At 46.2% G+C, this 20,813-nt stretch overlaps 1 protein-coding gene across 1 annotated transcript in view; it reads left to right on the forward strand.

Moving 5' to 3' along the window:
- abcb9 (ATP-binding cassette, sub-family B (MDR/TAP), member 9) overlaps nt 1-19,167 on the forward strand; it is a 140,302-nt gene extending 121,135 nt beyond the window's left edge. The window contains exons 8-11 of the mRNA XM_072516605.1: nt 230-403; nt 1,397-1,556; nt 14,701-14,837; nt 18,698-19,167. Coding sequence (XP_072372706.1) covers nt 230-403; nt 1,397-1,556; nt 14,701-14,837; nt 18,698-18,916 — 690 coding nt within the window. The 3' untranslated portion in view covers nt 18,917-19,167. The remainder of the gene's footprint in view (nt 1-229; nt 404-1,396; nt 1,557-14,700; nt 14,838-18,697) is intronic.
- Nucleotides 19,168-20,813: the final 1,646 nt, after the last annotated feature.

Below are 20,813 nucleotides of genomic sequence, written 5' to 3' on the forward strand. Positions count from 1 at the left end.
GTCTTCAGTAAATATCAACGCATGAAGTGCATTTATGTGTTAAAAACAGAAAATGCTGGAAATGCTCAGCAGGTCTGTCAGCACCTGCGGAGATAAACAGTTACTGTTTCAGATGGATGGCCTTTCGTTTTGTGTGTTTAGCGCAAGTGGCTAAAGTGGTTAATACTTTAGAAGTCTTAACTTTGTTTGTTTTTGGTAAACAAGAATCAAGCATATGTTGCTTTTACAGAATGCATCTTTCACACTAAATCCTGGTGAAATTACAGCTCTAGTGGGTGTTTCAGGGAGTGGGAAGAGCTCTTGTGTGCAGCTGGTGGAGAATTTCTACAACCCACAGGCTGGTGAAATTTTATTAGATGGCCACCCAGTTCAAGATTATGATTATAAATATCTTCACTCCAAGGTAGGTGTTAGCTTTTGATTACTAATCTTTTTAATGTCCAGCCTGTCATTTATGATTCTATTTCACGGGTGGAACTTTGCACTCAGTGCACAGAGAGCTGGCTGAGGTGAAAAAACTGGTGTGTAGCTCTCCGGCTGCACGGCCGAGTTTTCTCTCCAGATATTATGGAATTCCCTGCACAGAAAACCTGGAGCTCTGGTTTTCACTGTCACATAGAACCAAGGGAAATAGGAGCCAGCAAAGCCGGCAGCAACACTGCCAGGGTGGCAGTGTCAGGGTGCCCGGGAGGCACTGCCAAGGGTCAGGGCTTGAGGGGAACCATGCCCATGAAAGAGGGTCTAAAGGGTGGTTTGGGGTGGAGGGGGGGGGGGGGGGTGCAGGGCAGTTATGAGGAGCCCTTGGAAGTTGGGGGGGATGAAGGGTGGGGTTCCTGGAAGGGGGGGGTCCGAAAGGGTGCATGAGACAGCCTGAAAAGGGAAGCTTCAGTGACCCCAGAGTGGGGTGTCATCACTTGGGGGTGTGTGGGGTAATGCCCATATGTGTGGGGGTTGACATTGTCTATGGTAGGGAGACAAGCCCTCTTAGAGATTGGGGCACCCTTTCAAAGTGGCGGGCCAATCACTGAGTTCAGTGTGGGGAGTGGCTTATCTGCAGCTGTGGCTTGTCAGGCTCTCAAGTGGCATTCCCGACCCCAGAGAATCACACGTCGGCGTGCATTGGAATTGCACTAGTACTACGTGGCGAGAGTGTTGGCCCATTAGCATGTCCTGAATGGCTCCGGCAGTCGCACCCCCATCGGGACCGTGAAACCCCCCCCCCACTCAGTCCCGGTGTCAGTACTTAGCCTCTCATCGGGAGAATTCCGCTCTATGTGTTTGTAATGAAAGGATATTATTTTAATCCATTGTCATTTATGTAAATTCGTTGAGATGAACTTCCCATTTCTGTTCAGTATCCTTGTACATAACATTTTGATAAAACTTCTTGTTAAAGGTTGCAATGGTTGGTCAGGAGCCAGTGCTGTTTGCCCGATCAATACAAGAGAATATTTTGTATGGCCTGGAGGAGTGTTCCATCAATTCAATTGTGCAAGCTGCTCTGACTGCTCATGCACATGAATTTATAACTGAACTGAAAGATGGCTACGATACAGGTAAACCACATTAATTACAGGTGTTATAACACTGGCCTGCTGATTTATCAAATCTGTAACAACTCCTCCTTCAAAGAACATAAATATTTCATTTGGTCCACTTTTCATTTCATACTTACAGTAATGATCAGGTCTGCTCCTTTCTTACTCAAGGCTGGGGCTTGATTTAAAATACCAGAGAATAATACCGTACAGAAGAGGCCCTGTGGCCCATCAAACCTGCACTGACAATAAAAGCAACTCTCAGCAACACTAACCCCACTTCCCAGCACTTGGCCCATAGACTTGAACTCTCTGACATTCCAAATGCTCAGCCAAGTACTTTTCAAAGATTGTTGAGGTTTTCTGCCTCACCTCCCCTTCCAGGCAGTGAGTGCATTCCAGATTCCCACCCCCCTCCCAGACAGTGAGTGCATTCCAGATTCCCACCACCCTCCCAGGCAGTGAGTGCATTCCAGATTCCCACCCCCCTCCCAGACAGTGAGTGCATTCCAGATTCCCACCCCCCTCCCAGGCAGTGAGTGCATTCCAGATTCCCACCACCCTCCCAGGCAGTGAGTGCATTCCAGATTCCCACCCCCCTCCCAGACAGTGAGTGCATTCCAGATTCCCACCCCCCTCCCAGGCAGTGAGTGCATTCCAGATTCCCACCCCCCTCCCAGGCAGTGAGTGCATTCCAGATTCCCACCCCCCTCCTAGGCAGTGAGTGCATTCCAGATTCCCACCACCCTCCCAGGCAGTGAGTGCATTCCAGATTCCCACCCCCCTCCCAGGCAGTGAGGGCATTCCAGATTCCTCCCCCCCCCTCCCAGGCAGTGAGTGCATTCCAGATTCCCAACCCCCTCCCAGACAGTGAGTGCATTCCAGATTCCCACCACCCTCCCAGGCAGTGAGTGCATTCCAGATTCCCACCCCCCTCCCAGGCAGTGAGGGCATTCCAGATTCCTCCCCCCCCCCCTCCCAGGCAGTGAGTGCATTCCAGATTCCCAACCCCCTCCCAGACAGTGAGTGCATTCCAGATTCCCACCACCCTCCCAGGCAGTGAGTGCATTCCAGATTCCCACCACCCTCCCAGGCACTCAATGCATGCCAGATTCCCACCCCCCTCCCAGGCAGTGAGTGCATTCCAGATTTCCACCACCCTCCCAAGCAGTGAGTGCATTCCAGATTCCCACCCCCCTCCCAGGCACTGAGTGCATTCCAGATTCCCACCACCCTCCCAGGCACTGAGTGCATTCCAGATTCCCACCCCCCTCCGAGGCAGTGAATGCATTCCGGATTCCCACCTCCCTCCCAGGCAGTGAGTGCATTCCAGATTCCCACCACCCTCCCAGGCACTGAGTGCATTCCAGATTCCCACCACCCTCCCAGGCACTGAGTGCATTCCAGATTCCCACCACCCTCCCAGGCAGTGAGTGCATTCCAGATTCCCACCACCCTCCCAGGCAGTGAGTGCATTCCAGATTCCCACCCCCCTCCCAGGCAGTGAGTGCATTCCAGATTCCCACCCCCCTCCTAGGCAGTGAGTGCATTCCAGATTCCCACCCCCCCTCCCAGGCAGTGAGTGCATTCCAGATTCCCACCTCCCTCCCAGGCAGTGAGTGCATTCCAGATTCCCACCACCCTCCCAGGCAGTGAGTGCATTCCAGATTCCCACCCCCCTCCCAGGCAGTGAGTGCATTCCAGATTCCCACCACCCTCCCAGGCAGTGAGTGCATTCCAGATTCCCACCACCCTCCCAGGCAGTGAGTGCATTCCAGATTCCCACCCCCCTCCCAGGCAGTGAGTGCATTCCAGATTCCCACCCCCCTCCAAGGCAGTGAGTGCATTCCAGATTCCCACCCCCCCTCCCAGGCAGTGAGTGCATTCCAGATTCCCACCCCCCTCCTAGGCAGTGAGTGCATTCCAGATTCCCACCACCCTCCCAGGCACTGAGTGCATTCCAGATTCCCACCCCCCTCCGAGGCAGTGAATGCATTCCGGATTCCCACCTCACTCCCAGGCAGTGAGTGCATTCCAGATTCCCACCACCCTCCCAGGCACTGAGTGCATTCCAAATTCCCACCCCCCTCCCAGGCACTGAGTGCATTCCAGATTCCCACCACCCTCCCAGGCAGTGAGTGCATTCCAGATTCCCACCACCCTCCCAGGCAGTGAGTGCATTCCAGATTCCCACCCCCCTCCCAGGCAGTGAGTGCATTCCAGATTCCCACCCCCCTCCTAGGCAGTGAGTGCATTCCAGATTCCCACCCCCCTCCCAGGCAGTGAGTGCATTCCAGATTCCCACCTCCCTCCCAGGCAGTGAGTGCATTCCAGATTCCCACCCCCCTCCCAGGCAGTGAGTGCATTCCAGATTCCCACCACCCTCTGGGCGAAATACATTTTCCTCAGATCCCCTCTAAACCTCCTGGGCGGGATTCTCCGAGCCTCTGTGCAGAAATCGCGCTCGGCGCGGGGGCAGAGAATGGTGCGTCAGACCCGCGATCGGGTCCGACGCCTTCCCGCGATTCTCCGCTGACCAGAGAATCACCGCCAGTCGCGCGCGCGCGGTCGACACTGCGCCGGTCGGGGGCCATTGAAAAAGCCCCCCGCGGCGATTCTCAGCCGGCAGCTGGCTGAGTTCCCGCCGGCGTGGTTCCCTCATGGTTCCACCCGGCGGGCACTCGGAGTGGTGGCTGCAGACACAGTCCGTGGCCGTGCTGGTGGGCGGGCAGGGGGATCCGTCACCAGGACGGCCAGGGTTCCGATCGGGGACCACCGATCGGCGGGTGCGTGTAATCTGGGGGGGGGGGGGGGGCTTTATTGTTGGGGCCGGCTTGCTGTGTGTGTCCGCCATTTGCGGGTGCCATGTTGCGCATGCGCAGACAGGCGGCCGGAAGTGCAGGGCCCCATATCGGCAGCCAGAGCTGCGCGGACTACTCTGGGGCTCTGCAAGCCCCATTCAAAATAGAGAATCACTCTTGGCTTTCTCTGGTAAAGTCCAGAGTGATTGCTGCCCGATTTCTCGCGGGCGTGTGGGACATAGCCCCATTTTCAGAGAATTCCGCCCCCTGCCTTTCATCTTAAAATTATGCCCCCTTGTTATCGACCCTTCAATTAAAGGGGACAGCAGCTTTCGACCCACCCTGTCCATGCCCCTCCAAATCTTAGAAAGATAGAAAATAGAATCAGGAGGAGGCCATTCGGCCCTTCGAGCCTGCTCTGCCATTCATTATGATCATGGCTGACCATCAAGTTCAATACCCTGACCCCAACTTTCTCCCATATCCCTGGATCCCTTTAGCCCCGAGAGCTATATCTAATTCCTTCTTGAAATTACACAACATTTTGGCCTCAACTACCTTTCTGTGGGAGTGAATTCCACAGACTCACCGCTCTCTGGGTGAAGACATTTCTCCTCACCTCAATCCTAAAAGGTTTACCCCTTATCCTCAAACTATGACCCCTAATTCTGGACTCCCCCCACCATCAGGAACATTCTTTCTGAATCTACCCTGTCTAATCCTGTTAGAATTTTGTACGTTTCTGTGAGATCCCTTCTCATTCTTCCAAACTCGAATGAATATAATCCGGACAGTCTCTCCTCATAACACTCCCGCCATCCCAGGAACCAGCCTGGTAAACATTTGCTGCACTCCCTCCATAGCAAGAACATCCTTCCTTAGATAAGGACACCAAATTGCACACAATACTCCAGGTGTGACCTCACCAGTGTCCTATACATAAGACCAGAAGACATAGGAGCAGAATTAGGCCACTCGGCCCATCGAGTCTGCTCCGCCATTCAATCATGGCTGATATTTTCTCATCCCCATTCTCCTGCCTTCTCCCCATAACCCCTGATCCCCTTATTAATCAAGAACCTATCTATCTCTGTCTTGTTATGGCCTTCTTGTTATGAAGGCCAACATACTATTTGCCTTCTTTACTGCCTGCTGTACCTACGTGCATATTTTCAGCGACTGATGCACGAGGACACCGAGATCTCGCTGAGTATCCACCTCTCTCAATTTACACCCATTCAAATAATAACCTGCTTTTATATTTTTGCTACCGAAGTGGATAACCTCCCATTTATACACGTTAATCAGGCACTCCTCAGCCTTCTCTGCTCTAAAGAAAACAACCTGAGCTTATCCCAGACAACATCCTGGTGAATCTCCTCTGCACCCTCTCCCTCTGCACCCTCTCCAGTGCAATCACATCCTTCCTATAGTGCGGTGGCCAGAACCAAACATTGTACTCCAGCTGTGACCTAACCAAAGTCCTGTACTGCTCCAACATTACCTCCCTGCGCTTATAATCTATGCCCTGACTGATAATGGTAAGTGTCCCGTTTGCCTTCTTAACCATCCCAATAATCTTTATTGTCACAAGTAGGCTTACAGTAACACTGCAATGAAGTTACTGTGAAAGTCCCGTTTGCCTTCTTAGCCATCCCAATAATCGCTTATTGTCACAAGTAGGCTTCAAATGAAGTTACTGTGAAAAGCCCCTAGTCGCCACATTCCGGCGCCTGTTCGGGGAGGCTGTTACGGGAATCGAACCGTGCTGCTGGCCTGCCTTGGTCTGCTTTCAAAGCCAGCGATTTAGCCCTGTGCTAAACAGCCCCTTTATGTAACAGCCCCTAAACAGCCCATCATCACATATTCACCAGTCCTGCCGCCTTCAGGCATCTGTGGGCAAGTATTCAAAGATCCTTCTGTTTCTCTGAGCTTCCTAGTGTCCTGCCATTCATTGAATGCTCCCTTGTCAGGTTTCTCCTTCCAAAGTGCATCACTTCACGCTTTTCAGGGTTAAATTCCATCTGCCACTGATCTGCCCATCTGACCAATCCGTATATATTCTTCTTTAACCTTTCTTCGTCACTGTCAACCACCTGACCAACCTTCGTGTCATCTGCAAACGTACTTATTATTTTCTTCTGTATTGTTTGTGTATATCACAAACTATAAGGACCCCAGCACTGATCCTTATGGAACGCCACTGGACACCGGCCTCCAGTCACACAAACTGCCTTCTACCACACCCTCTGTCTCCTATCACTGAGCCACCTCACCCTGGATCCCAGGTGCTTTCACCTTCTTTATCAGTCTCCCACGTGGGACCTTATCAAAGGCTTTGCTGAAATCCATATAAACTACATCAACTGCACTACCCTCATCTACACACCTGGTCACCTTCTCAAAAACTTCAATCACCTCCCTCTGACAAAGCCATGCTGGCAGTCCGTGACCAACCATTGTCTCTCCAAGTGGAGATTGATTCTGTCCTTCAGAATCTTCTCTAATAGTTTCCCACCATTGATGTGAGACTCAGTGGCCTGTAATTTCCTGGCTTATCTCTTCTACCCGCTTTGTAAAGTGGAACCACATTCGCCATCCTCCAATCCACTGGTATGTGAACTGAATTCGAGACGCTGGTTTAGCACAATGGGCTAAACAACTGGCTTGTAATGTAGAACAATGCCAGCAGTGCGAGTTCGATTCCCATACCGGCCTCCCCGAACAGGCGCCAGAATGTGGCGACTAGGGGCTTTTCACAGGAACTTCATTGAAGCCTACTTCAATAAGCGATTATAATAATTATTATTATGTCCCCTATGGCCAGAGAGGAATTAAAAATTTGAATCAAGAGCCCCCGCAATTTCCTCCCTTGCCTCCCATAGCAGCCTGGGATATAACTCATCTGGACCTAAGGATTTGTCCACTTTTAAGCCTACTAAAACCTCCAGCATCTCCTCACTCTATGTCAAAGAACAAAGAACAATACAGCACAGGAACAGGCCCTTTGGCCCTGTATCTGCTCTCACAACCCCCCCCGGCAAAGCATTCCAGGTACTCACCACCCTCTGTGTAAAAAAACCTGCCTCGCACGTCGCCTCTAAACTTTGCCCCACGGACCTTAAGCCTGTGCCCCCTGGTGACTGACCCCTCCATCCTGGAAAAGAGTGTCTGCCCATCCACTCTATCCATGCCCCTCATAATCATAAGGGCAGCACGGTAGCATAGTGGTTTGCACTAGGGCTTCACAGCACCAGGGTCCTAGGTTCGATTCCCAGCTTGGGTCACTGTCTGTGCGGAGTCTGCACGTTCTCCCCGTTGTGGGGTGGGTTTCCTCTGGGTGCTCCGGTTTCCTCCCACAAGTCCCGAAAGACATGCTATTAGGTCATTTGGACATTCTGAATTCTCCCTCTGTGTATCCGAACAGGCGTCGGAATGTGGTGACTAGGGGCTTTTCACAGTAACTTCATTGCAGTGTTAATGTAAGCTCACTTGTGACAATAAAGATTATTATTAATTATTATAATCTTGTAGATCTCTATCAGGTCGCCCCTCAACCTCCGTCATGAAAACAGTCTGAGTTTATTCAGCCTCTCTGCATAGCTAACACCCCCCAGACCAGGCAACATCCTGGTAAACCTCTGCACTCTCTCCAAAGCCTCCACATCCTTCTGATAGTGTGGCGACCAGAATTGTGTGCAATATTCCAAGTGCGGCCGTACCAAGGTTCAATACAACTGTAGCATGACTTGCCAGTTTTTATACTCAATGCCCCGTCCAATGAAGGCAAGCATTCCGTATGCTTTCTTGACTACCTTGTCCACTTGTGTTGGCACTTTCAAAGATCTGTGAACCTGCACGCCCAGATCTCTCTGACTTTCTATATTAAGAACATAAGAACTAGGAGCAGGAGTAGGCCATCTGGTCCCTCGAGCCTGCTCCACCATTCAATGAGATTACGGCTGATCTTTTGTGGACTCAGCTCCACTTTCCGGTCCGAACACCATAACCCTTAATCCCTTCATTCTTCAAAAAACGATCGATCTTTATCTTAAAAACATTTAATGAAGGAGCCTCTACTGCTTCACTGGCCAAGGAATTCCATAGATTAACAACCCTTTGGGTGAAGAAGTTTCTCCTAAACTCAGTCCTAAATCTACTTCCCCTTATTTTGAGGCTATGCCCCCTAGTTCTGCTTTCACCCGCCAGTGGAAACAACCTGCCCGCATCTCTCCTATCTATTCCCTTCATAATTTTATATGTTTCTATAAGATCCCACCTCATCCTTCTAAATTCCAACGAGTACAGTCCCAGTCTACTCAACCTCTCCTCGTAATCCAACCCCTTCAGCTCTGGGATTAACCTAGTGAATCTCCTCTGCACACCCTCCAGTGCCAGTACGTCCTATCTCAAGTAAGGAGACCAAAACTGAACACAATACTCCAGGTGTGGCCTCACTAACACCTTATACAATTGCAGCAGAACCTCCCTAGTCTTAAACTCCATCCCTCTAGCAATGAAGGACAAAATTCCATTTGCCTTCTTAATCACCTGTTGCACCTGTAAACCAACTTTTTGCGACTCATGCACTAGCACACCCAGGTCTCTCTGCACAGCAGCATGTTTTAATATTTTATCATTTAAATAATAATCCCTTTTGCTGTTATTCCTCCCAAAATGGATAACCTCTGCAGACTTCTAGTATTGTCTGCACTTTTTGCTTTACCACTTATCTTAGTGTCGTCTGCAAACTTGGACACATTGCCCTTGGTCCCCAACTCCAAATCATCTATGTAAATTGTGAACAGTTGTGGGCCCAACACTGATCCCTGAGGGACACCACTAGCTACTGATTGCCAACCAGAGAAACACCCATTAATCCCCTCTTTGCTTTCTATTAATTAACCAATCCTCTATCCATGCTACTACTTTCCCCTTAATGCCATGCATCTTTATCTTATGCAGCAACCTTTTGTGTGGCACCTTGTCAAAGGCTTTCTGGAAATCCAGATATACCACATCCATTGGCACCCCGTTATCTACCGCACTGTTAATGTCCTCAAAACATTCCACTAAATTAGTTAGGCACGACCTGCCCTTTATGAACCCATGCTGCGTCTGTCCAATGGGACAATTTCCATCCAGATGCCTCGCTATTTCTTCCTTGATGATAGATTCCAGCATCTTCCCTACTACCGAAGTTAAGCTCACTGGCCTATAATTATCTGCTTTCTGCCTACCTCCTTTTTTAAACAGTGGTGTCACGGTTTGCTAATTTCCAATCCGCTGGGACCACCCCAGAGTCTAGTGAATTTTGGTAAATTATCACTAGTGCATTTGCAATTTCCCTAGCCATCTCTTTTAGCACTCTGGGATGCATTCCATCAGGTCCAGGAGACTTGTCTACCTTTAGCCCCATTAGCTTGCCCATCACTACCTCCTTGGTGATAACAATCCTCTCAAGGTCCTCACCTGTCATAGCCTCATTTCCATCAGTCACTGGCATGTTATTTGTGTCTTCCACTGTGAAGACCGACCCAAAAAACCTGTTCAGTTCCTCAGCCATTTCCTCATCTCCCATTATTAAATCTCCCCTCTCAACCTCTAAAGGACCAATATTTACCTTAGACACTCTTTTTTGTTTTATGTATTTGTAGAAACTTTTACTATCTGTTTTTATATTCTGAGCAAGTTTACTCTCGTAATCTATCTTACTCTTCTTTATAGCTTTTTTTAGTAGCTTTCTGTTGCCCCCTAAAGATTTCCCAGTCCTCTAGTCTCCCACTGATCTTTGCTACTTTGTATGTTTTTTCCTTCAATTTGATACTCTCCCTTATTTCCTTAGATATCCATGGTCGACTTTCCCTCTTTTTCACGTCCTTCCTTTTTGTTGGTATAAACCTTTGCTGAGCACTGTGAATAATCACTTGGAAGGTTCTCCACTGTTCCTCAACTGTTTCACCATAAAGTCTTTGCTCCCAGTCTACCTTAGCTAGTTCTTCTCTCATCCCATTGTAATCTCCTTTGTTTAAGCACAAAACATTAGTGCTTGATTTTACCTTCTCACCCTCCATCTGTATTTTAAATTCCACCATATTGTGATCGCTCCTTCCGAGAGGATCCCTAACTATGAGATCCTGAATCAATCCTGTCTCATTACACAGGACCAGATCTAGGACCGCTTGTTCCCTTGTAGGTTCCATTACATACTGTTCTAGGAAACTATCACGGATACATTCTATAAACTGCTCCTCAAGGCTGCCTTGACCGAAGAGTTTTGCCATTTATGGTATATTTCCCCTCTATGTTATACCTACCAAAATGCATTACCTCACATTTGTCCCGATTAAACTCCATTTGCCATTTGTCTGCCCACGTCTCCAACCTATCATGTCCTGCTGTATCCTCAGACAATCCTCAACACTAGCTGCCACTCCACCAACCTTGGTGATATCCACAACTTACTAATCAGACCAGCTACATTTTCCTCCAAATCGTTAATGTATACTACTAACAACAGAGGCCCCAGCACTGATCCCTGTGGAACACCACTAGTCACAACCTTCCATTCAGAAAAACACCCTTCTACTACTACCCTCTGCCTTCTGTGGCCGAGCCAGTTCTGTATCCATCTTATCACCTCACCTCTGATCCCGTGTGACTTCACCTTTTGTACCAGTCTGCCATGAGGCACCTTGTCAAAGGCTTTACTGAAGTCCATGTTTTCACTTCGGAGAAGTGAGTCAGCGTGACAGGGGAATTTGCAGATCTGACAAAGATCTGCCATTCATTGAAGCCTACTTGAGACAAAAAGCTCCCTCCTCTCATTAATCATCTTTGTCACCTCCTCAGAAAACTCGATCAGGTTAATGAGGCACGACCTCTCCGTCACAAAACCATGCTGTCTATCGCTAATGAGTCCATTTGTTTTCAAATAGGTATAAATCCTGTCCCCAAGAATTCTCTCCAATAATTTACCTACATCCGATGTGAGGCTCACCGGCCTATAGTTTCCAGGATTATCCTTGCCACCTTTCTTAAACAGCAGTACCATATTAGCTATTCTCCAGTCCTCTGGATCTCACTGGTAGCCAATGAGGATAAAAAGATGTCAGTCAAGGCCCCAGCAATTTCCTCCCTTGCTTCCCTCAGTATTCTGGGGTAAATCCCATCAGGCCCAGGAGACTTATCTACCTTAATGTATTTTAAAACACCTAATACCTCTTACATTTTGATGTCAAACTGCTCAAAACCTCACAGTCCCTTTGTCTGAATTCTGCACCCACATCCTCCTTCTCCGAAGTGAAAACAGATGTGAAGTACCCATTTAACACTCTGCCAATGTCATCTGGCACAGCGCACAGATACTCCGAGTATTAAAGTAGAAGCCACCCAGCCTTGCCTTACTCCCTTAAAAACAATGCAAACCACAAATAGGCATTGTTATATCTTCTGCTAACATGATCTATATGTAGAATGAAAGGTGATATAGACTTAGCTGATAGGTGGGAAATAACATTTGTGCCACACAAGTGCCATCTCTAACAAGAGATAATCAAATAATCTCCCCTTGGCGTTCAGTAGGGTTACCATTGTTAGATCCCCCACTGTCAACATGCTGGGAGTTACCGTTAACCAGGGGTTGAGCTGATCCTGCCATATAAATACTGTGGCTACAAGAGAAATTAAGGGTCTGGGAATTATGGGGAAAGTAACTCACCTCCCCATTCCTCAAAGCTTGTCCACCATTTATAAGGCACAAGTCAGGGGTGTGATGGAATACTATCCACATGCCAGGAAGCGTGGAGCTCCAACAACACTCAAGAATCTCAGCACAGAACAAAGCACCCCATCCACCACCTTAAGCATTCACTGCTTCCATCACCGATGCGCAGTGGCATCAATGAGTAACATCTACTTGATGCGCTGCGGCAACTCACCAAGGCTCCTTCAACAGCACCGTCCAATCCAGTGACCGCTATTACCTAGAAGGACAAGGGCAACAGATACATGGGAGTTCCACCACCTGTAGGTTCCCTGCCAAGTCACTCACCATCCTGACTTGTAACTATATCAATGAACCTTCACAGTCGCCGGGTCAGAATCTTTCCCTAATAGCCCTGTGGGTGTACCAGCAACAGATGCACTGCAGCAGTTCATGAAAGCGGCTTAGCAACACCTTCTCCAGGGCAATTAGGGATGGGCAACAAACACTGGCCCCGCCAGCAATGCTCAATTCCCATGAAAGAATTTTTAAAAGTCTGTAAAGTGCCATGCTGTGAGACTTGCAAAACCTGTCTAAAACAGCGTCAGATTCATGTCATATCACATTTCCGTTATAATACTTTGTCAGATCTGCAAATTCCCCTGTCACGCTGACTCACATTTGATTCATAAATTAGCAGCAAATCATGTTTGACTAGAATGGGACCATACCAATTTAGTTATACTAAAGAAGTAGGAAAATTACCAAACATACTGCCAATAAAACTAGCAGGAAACTAGTGAAATTGATCAAAATTCTTTCTTTCACCATGTTTTCTCAGTAATTAGAGTGCACAATACTTCAAATATGGAACATAGAACATACAGTGCAGAAGGAGGCCATTCGGCCCATCGAGTCTGCACCGACCCATTTAAGCCCTCACTCCACCCTATCTCCATAACCCAATACCCCTTCAACCTTTTTGGTCACTAAGGGCAATTTATCATGGCCAATCCACCTAACCTGCACGTCTTTGGACTGTGGGAGGAAACCGGAGCACCCGGAGGAAACCCACGCACACACGGGGAGAACATGCAGACCTCCGCACAGACAGTGACCCAAGCCGGGAATCGAACCTGGGACCCTGGCGCTGTGAAGCCACAGTGCTAGCCACTTGTGCTAGCTGTGTACCTGATTATAGCTGTGTACCTGATTACAGCTGTGTACCTGATCATAGCTGTGTACCTGATTACAGCTGTGTACCTGATTACAGCTGTGTACCTGATTATAGCTGTGTACCTGATTACAGGATTACAGCTGTGTACCTGATTACAGCTGTGTACCTGATTACAGCTGTGTACCTGATTATAGCTGTGTACCTGATTATAGCTGTGTACCTGATTACAGCTGTGTACCTGATTACAGCTGTGTACATGATTACAGCTGTGTACCTGATTACAGCTGTGCACCTGATTATAGCTGTGCACCTGATTATAGCTGTGTACCTGATTACAGCTGTGTACCTGATTACAGCTGTGTACCTGATTATAGCTGTGTACCTGATTATAGCTGTGTACCTGATTAGAGCTGTGTGCCTGACTATAGCTGTGTACCTGATTACAGCTGTGTACCTGATTACAGCTGTGTACCTGATTATAGCTGTGTACCTGATTATAGCTGTGTACCTGATTACAGCTGTGTACCTGATTATAGCTGTGTACCTGATTATAGCTGTGTACCTGATTATAGCTGTGTGCCTGATTATAGCTGTGTACCTGATTACAGCTGTGTCCTTATTATAGCTGTGTACCTGATTATAGCTGTGTACCTGATTATAGCTGTGCACCTGATTACAGCTGTGTACCTGATTATAGCTGTGTACCTGATTATAGCTCTGTACCTGATTACAGCTGTGTACCTGATTATAGCTGTGTACCTGATTATACCTGTGCACCTGATTATAGCTGTGTCCCTGAGTATAGCTGTGTACCTGATTATAGCTGTGCACCTGATTATAGCTGTGTACCTGATTATAGCTGTGTACCTGATTACAGCTGTGTACCTGATTATAGCTGTGTACCTGATTATAGCTGTGTACCTGATTACAGCTGTGTACCTGATTACAGCTGTGTACCTGATTACAGCTGTGTACCTGATTATAGCTGTGCACCTGATTATAGCTGTGTACCTGATTATAGCTGTGTACCTGATTACAGCTGTGTACCTGATTATAGCTGTGTACCTGATTATAGCTGTGTACCTGATTATAGCTGTGTACCTGATTACAGCTGTGTACCTGAGTATAGCTGTGTACCTGATTACAGCTGTGTACCTGAGTATAGCTGTGTACCTGATTATAGCTGTGTACCTGATTACAGCTGTGCACCTGAGTATAGCTGTGTACCTGATTACAGCTGTGTACCTGATTATAGCTGTGTACCTGATTACAGCTGTGTACCTGATTACAGCTGTGTACCTGATTACAGCTGTGTACCTGATTATAGCTGTGCACCTGATTACAGCTGTGTACCTGATTATTTCTGTTGGTGCCTGAAACAAATCTATACAGGGGAACGAACCCACCTCACAGCACATAAAACATTAATTTAATTTCTGTCTAAGATCGTTTAAACAATTTTCTGCCTGCTTTAATCAGAGACTGGAGAGAAAGGCACTAAGCTGTCAGGCGGCCAGAAGCAGAGACTTGCCATAGCTCGTGCATTAGTTCGTGATCCTAAGGTTTTACTACTTGATGAAGCTACTAGCGCATTGGATGGAGAAAATGAATATAACGTGAGCAAACATGACACTCATTGGCAACTACTTCTATCTTTTAACATAAAAAAATGTCAACAGGTACAAATAAATGCATGAAAAGGATATGCTGATTCAGGAAAGATTCGGAGAAACCAACAACCACTTATATCTGTCCAGCATACAACAAAAAACATCTCAGGGTGATACCCAGAGACATTAGGGAAAAGATGGATTCTAAACCAAAGAAGATAATAGGAGAGGTGACTGCAAGATTTCTTTAACAAGATTAGTTTTAAGGAGAGTCATAAAGGAGGAGAAAGAGTCAGATAGATTTTAGAAAGCCTTACTTCTGTTGTGGGCAAAATCTTGGAAAGGATTATAAGAGATAGGATTTATAATCATCTAGAAAGGAATAATTTAATTAGGGATAGTCAACACGGTTTTGTGAAGGGTAGGTCGTGCCTCACAAACCTTATTGAGTTCTTTGAGAAGGTGGCCAAACAGGTGGACGAGGGTAAAGCAGTTGATGTGGTGTATATGATTTCAGTAAAGCGTTTGATAAGATTCCCCATGGTAGGCTATTGCAGAAAATACGGAGGCATGGGATTCAGGGTGATTTATGAAAATGAAATGAGAAATGAAAATTGCTTAATGTCACAAGTAGGCTTCAAATGAAGTTACTGTGAAAAGCCCCTAGTCGCCACATTTCAGCGCCTGTTCGGGGAGGCTGGTATGGGAATTGAACCGTGCTGCTGGCCTGCCTTGGTCTGCTTTCAAAGCCAGCAATTTAACCCTGTGCTAAACCAGCCATTAGCAGTTTGGATCAGAAATTGGCTAGCTATAAGAAGACAGAGGGTGGTGGTTGATGGGAAATGTTCAGCCTGGAGTTCAGTTACTAGTGGTGTACCTCAAGGATCTGGTTTGGGGCCACTGCTGTTTGTTATTTTTATAAATGACCTGGAGGAGGGCGTAGAAGGATGGGTGAGTAAATTTGCGGATGACACGAAAGTCAGTGGAGTTGTGGACAGTGCGGAAGGATGTTGCAGGTTACAGAGGGACATAGATAAGATGCAGAGCTGGGCTGAGAAGTGGCAAATGGAGTTTAATGCAGAAAAGTGTGAGGTGATTCATTTTGGAAGGATTAACAGGAAGACAGAGTACTGGGCTAATGGTAAGATTCTTGGTAGTGTGGATGAGAAGAGCGATCTCGGTGTCCATGTACATAGATCCCTGAAAGTTGTCACCCAGGTTGATAGGGTTCTTAAGAAGGCGTACAGTGTGTTAGCTTTTATTGGTAGAGGGATTGAGTTTCGGAGCCATGAGGTCATGTTGCAGCTGTACAAAACTCTGGTGCGGCGGCATTTGGAGTATTACGTGCAGTTCTGGTCGCCGCATTATAGGAAGGATGTGGAAGCATTGGAAAGGGTGCAGAGGAGATTTACCAGGATGTTGCCTGGTATGGAGGGAAGATCTTATGAGGAAAGGCTGAGGGACTTGAGGCTGTTTTCGTTAGAGAGAAGAAGGTTAAGAGGTGACTTAATAGAGGCATACAAGATGATCAGAGGATTAGATAGGGTGGACAGTGAGAGCCTTTTTCCTCAGATGGTGATGGCTAGCACGAGGGGACATAGCTTTAAATTGAGGGGAGATAGACATAGGACAGATGTCAGAGGTTGGTTCTTTACTCAGAGAGTAGTAAGGGCGTGGAATGCCCTGCCTGCAACAGTAGTGGACTCGCCAACATTAAGGGCATTTAAATAGTCATTGGATAAACATATGGATGATAATGGAATAGTGTAGATGGGCTTTAGAGTGGTTTCACAGGTTGGCGCAATATCGAGGGCCGAAGGGCCTGTACTGCGATGTAATGTTCTAATGTCTAATTTTGAGAGCAAAGGTTCCAGGCAGGAGGAAGCACGGTTGTCAATGGCAGGGTGGAGGATACAGAAAGGCCTGAGTCGTGGAAATAGAATTCAGATGGGTCGAGGATGGGAAGGGGAATGGAAAATAGGTCAGAGCTGTACTCAGAGAGAATTATAGAAAGAGGGAGGGGTGAGAAAACAGAGGAAATTAAACCTAAGGTCGACAACGTAAAGTGTGAGGTACGTATTGGGGGATTAGGAGCTGAAATGGATCTGCTAGCCCTGGAAAAATGAGCATGTGTGATGCAACTTAGGGAATGACAAACAATATTTTGGTTACACTGAAGTTTATGGAGGGTGGATTGAAGGCCAGCCAGGAAACCATTGGAATAGTCAAGTTGGGAGGTGACAAAGACATAATTGAATGTTTAGGCAGTAGATGGGCAGAGGTAGAAGCAGAGGTGGTTACATTATCCTATATTATACATCTAACTTCTATTTCTGTTTCTTGATGATTTACTGAATGTCATTCTTCAATTTCACATTTACACAATGCAGGATTCCATTTCTGCATTTTCTTTATTATTGAAAGCACTATATATGGAGCTGCTTGTTTTCAAATATTTTAAGCATTCCCATCTTGGTAGATATTTATGAATTTAAATCAGGAGTGTTATAATTTGTCACGGTTTAGAGATGCCCGGGTGTAACACTTGAAGAATATTTGCTTCCATCTTCTCAGATAAGAATTTTAGCACATTCCAAACAGAAATTAAATATTCTTCTCAAGAGAACCTCACAACATTAGTCAAGCCTAACCACAATACCAAAGGCACTTGTTAAGAGCCCTGCTGATGTTCAATGCGAGGATATCCCAAAACCCAGAAGGGATAACTTGGAACACCGGTTCTTTTCAATTTAGTATACGGTGAGAAAAATATGGGAACCAGGGAGGAAATAGTCCAGTCGTCGTGTGAATAATTAATAAAGAATATTTATTAACTTAAAAAGAAATAAAAACACGCTTCAAGAAGGACTATAATATACCACAGCACATAAGTACACTGATGGCTATTCCCAAATAACATTCAATATTATATAACTCCACGAGCTAAATCCAGCAAATAGTTACCATGCACAGGTTATGTGGCCATGTTTGGGAAAACCGTCTTCAGTTTGAGCAAAGACAAAATCTGCTTGCTTCGGGTTCTGACCTTAACCAGCTTCCTGTTCAGCAATAACTTGTTTTGGGGAGATTGTTTCTGCAGCTGGATGTGGCTGGTGGTAGCTGTGTCTGTGTCTTTCCCTGTCTCCCTTTTTTCTCAGTCATGGTGTTATGGAAATACCATTTTTCCCTTTGATGGTAATCACCCTGTGAAGTTGGCTTTTTACATATACATTTCAATCTCCTTATCTCTCCATTTTGAAGTTACCTTTTCTACACTCCCATTAATTTCCTCTGATCACCTAGGTAAACACTTGTTTTTCTCGCTGATATGCTAGTTTGCACCTTTGGTCATCTCTCTGTCTTAGTTTCTTTCATCCCAATTACATTTTTAAATCTTAATTTCCCCCAATTCTTAACACACTGATTATGCATTATGAATAATTGATTCTATTTTTATTGTCCACTACCACCTTGGCAAACAAAAACAACCAAACAGTAGAAATTTCTCTCAGTCAACTGATATTTCTGCCCCTTTGCTTCCTAGTTCAGTAACAATTGGGAGTACAATATTGCTCAAATAAATTAGTTAAATATATTTTTGATTATGATATGAAATGTAGAAATTGCTATGTGCATTTAAATATATATGCAAATTTAATTCTAATTTTGTTCTATGCTAATTTACTTCAATGCTAATTTAAATTTCTATGCTGGTTTTCCACAATATTGATTTGTGCTCATCATTGATAAACATCTTCAGTACAGGAATATGAAATGATAGGGCTGATAAAATATGTTGCAGAGGCTGTGTAACATAAACACATTCTAATTGTTGGTGAGAATTAAAAATCTACTCACCATTTTAGATTCTGCAAGAACTATCCAAGTTGAAGGAACGCTGCACCATCCTTATTGTAGCACACCGTTTGAGTACCGTGAAATATGCACAGAAAATAATTGTCATCAGCGAGGGTGTGATAGTGGAACAGGGGAGTCATGAAGAATTAATGCAGAGAAAAGGCACCTATTTCAGAATGGTGAAAATGCAAATGCCTGCTTTAGAGTTTGTCAATAATTTATCATGAATCCTTAAATTTAAATAAAGTTTGAATCATTGGAGAAAATGTTAACATTGAGACTAATAAATTGAAATAAACAAAACTTTTGAAGTATGTGGGGAATGTGTAAGATGTGAGGGAAGATCTCCCCCTTGTTCAAGAAAGATGTGGAGATGCCGGCGTTTACATAGAACATAGAACGATACAGCGCAGTACAGGCCCTTCGGCCCACGATGTTGCACCGAGACAAAAGCCATCTAACCTACACTATGCCATTATCATCCATATGTTTATCCAATAAACTTTTAAATGCCCTCAATGTTGGCGAGTTCACTACTGTAGCAGGTAGGGCATTCCACGGCCTCACTACTCTTTGCGTAAAGAACCTACCTCTGACCTCTGTCCTATATCTATTACCCCTCAGTTTAAAGCTATGTCCCCTCGTGCCAGCCATTTCCATCCGCGGGAGAAGGCTCTCACTGTCCACCCTATCTAACCCCCTGATCATTTTGTATGCCTCTAATAAGTCTCCTCTTAACCTTCTTCTCTCCAATGAAAACAACCTCAAGTCCATCAGCCTTTCCTCATAAGATTTTCCCTCCATACCAGGCAACATCCTGGTAAATCTCCTCTGCACCCGCTCCAAAGCCTCCACGTCCTTCCTATAATGCGGTGACCAGAACTGTACGCAATACTCCAAATGCGGCCGTACCAGAGTTCTGTACAGCTGCAACATGACCTCCTGACTCCGGAACTCAATCCCTCTACCAATAAAGGCCAACACTCCATAGGCCTTCTTCACAACCCTATCAACCTGGGTGGCAACTTTCAGGGATCTATGTACATGGACACCTAGATCCCTCTGCTCATCCACACTTCCAAGAACTTTACCATTAGCCAAATATTCCGCATTCCTGTTATTCCTTCCAAAGTGAATCACCTCACACTTCTCTACATTAAACTCCATTTGCCACCTTTCAGCCCAGCTCTGCAGCTTATCTATATCCCTCTGTAACCTGCTACATCCTTCCACACTATCGACAACACCACCGGCTTTAGTATCGTCGGCAAATTTACTCACCCACCCTTCTGCGCCTTCCTCTAGGTCATTGATTAAAATGACAAACAGCAACGGCCCCAGAACAGATCCTTGTGGTACTCCACTTGTAACTGAACTCCATTCTGAACATTTCCCATCAACCACCACCCTCTGTCTTCTTTCAGCTAGCCAATTTCTGATCCACATCTCTAAATCACCCTCAATCCCCAGCCTCCGTATTTTCTGCAATAGCCTACCATGGGGAACCTTATCAAACGCTTTGCTGAAATCCATATACATCACATCAACTGCTCTACCCTCGTCTACCTGTTCAGTCACCTTCTCAAAGAACTCAATAAGGTTTGTGAGGCATGACCTACCCTTCACAAAGCCATGCTGACTATCCCTGATCATATTATTCCTATCTAGATGATTATAAATCTTGTCTCTTATAATGCCCTCCAAGACTTTACCCACTACAGACGTGAGGCTCACCGGTCTATAGTTGCCGGGGTTGTCTCTGCTCCCCTTTTTGAACAAAGGGACCACATTTGCTATCCTCCAGTCCTCTGGCACTATTCCTGTAGCCAATGATGACATAAAAATCAAAGCCAAAGGTCCAGCAATCTCTTCCCTGGCCTCCCAGAGAATCCTAAGATAAATCCCATCAGGACCCGGGGACTTATCTATTTTCAGCCTGTCCAGAATTGCCAACACCTCTTCCCTACGTACCTCAATGCCATCTATTCTATTAGCCTGGGTCTCAGCATTCTCCTCCACAACATTATCTTTTTCCTGAGTGAATACTGACGAAAAATATTCATTTAGTATCTCGCCTATCTCTTCAGACTCCACACACAATTTCCCATCCCTGTCCTTGACTGG

The sequence above is a fragment of the Scyliorhinus torazame genome, chromosome 1, assembly GCF_047496885.1.
Source record: "Scyliorhinus torazame isolate Kashiwa2021f chromosome 1, sScyTor2.1, whole genome shotgun sequence".
NCBI lineage: Eukaryota > Metazoa > Chordata > Chondrichthyes > Carcharhiniformes > Scyliorhinidae > Scyliorhinus > Scyliorhinus torazame.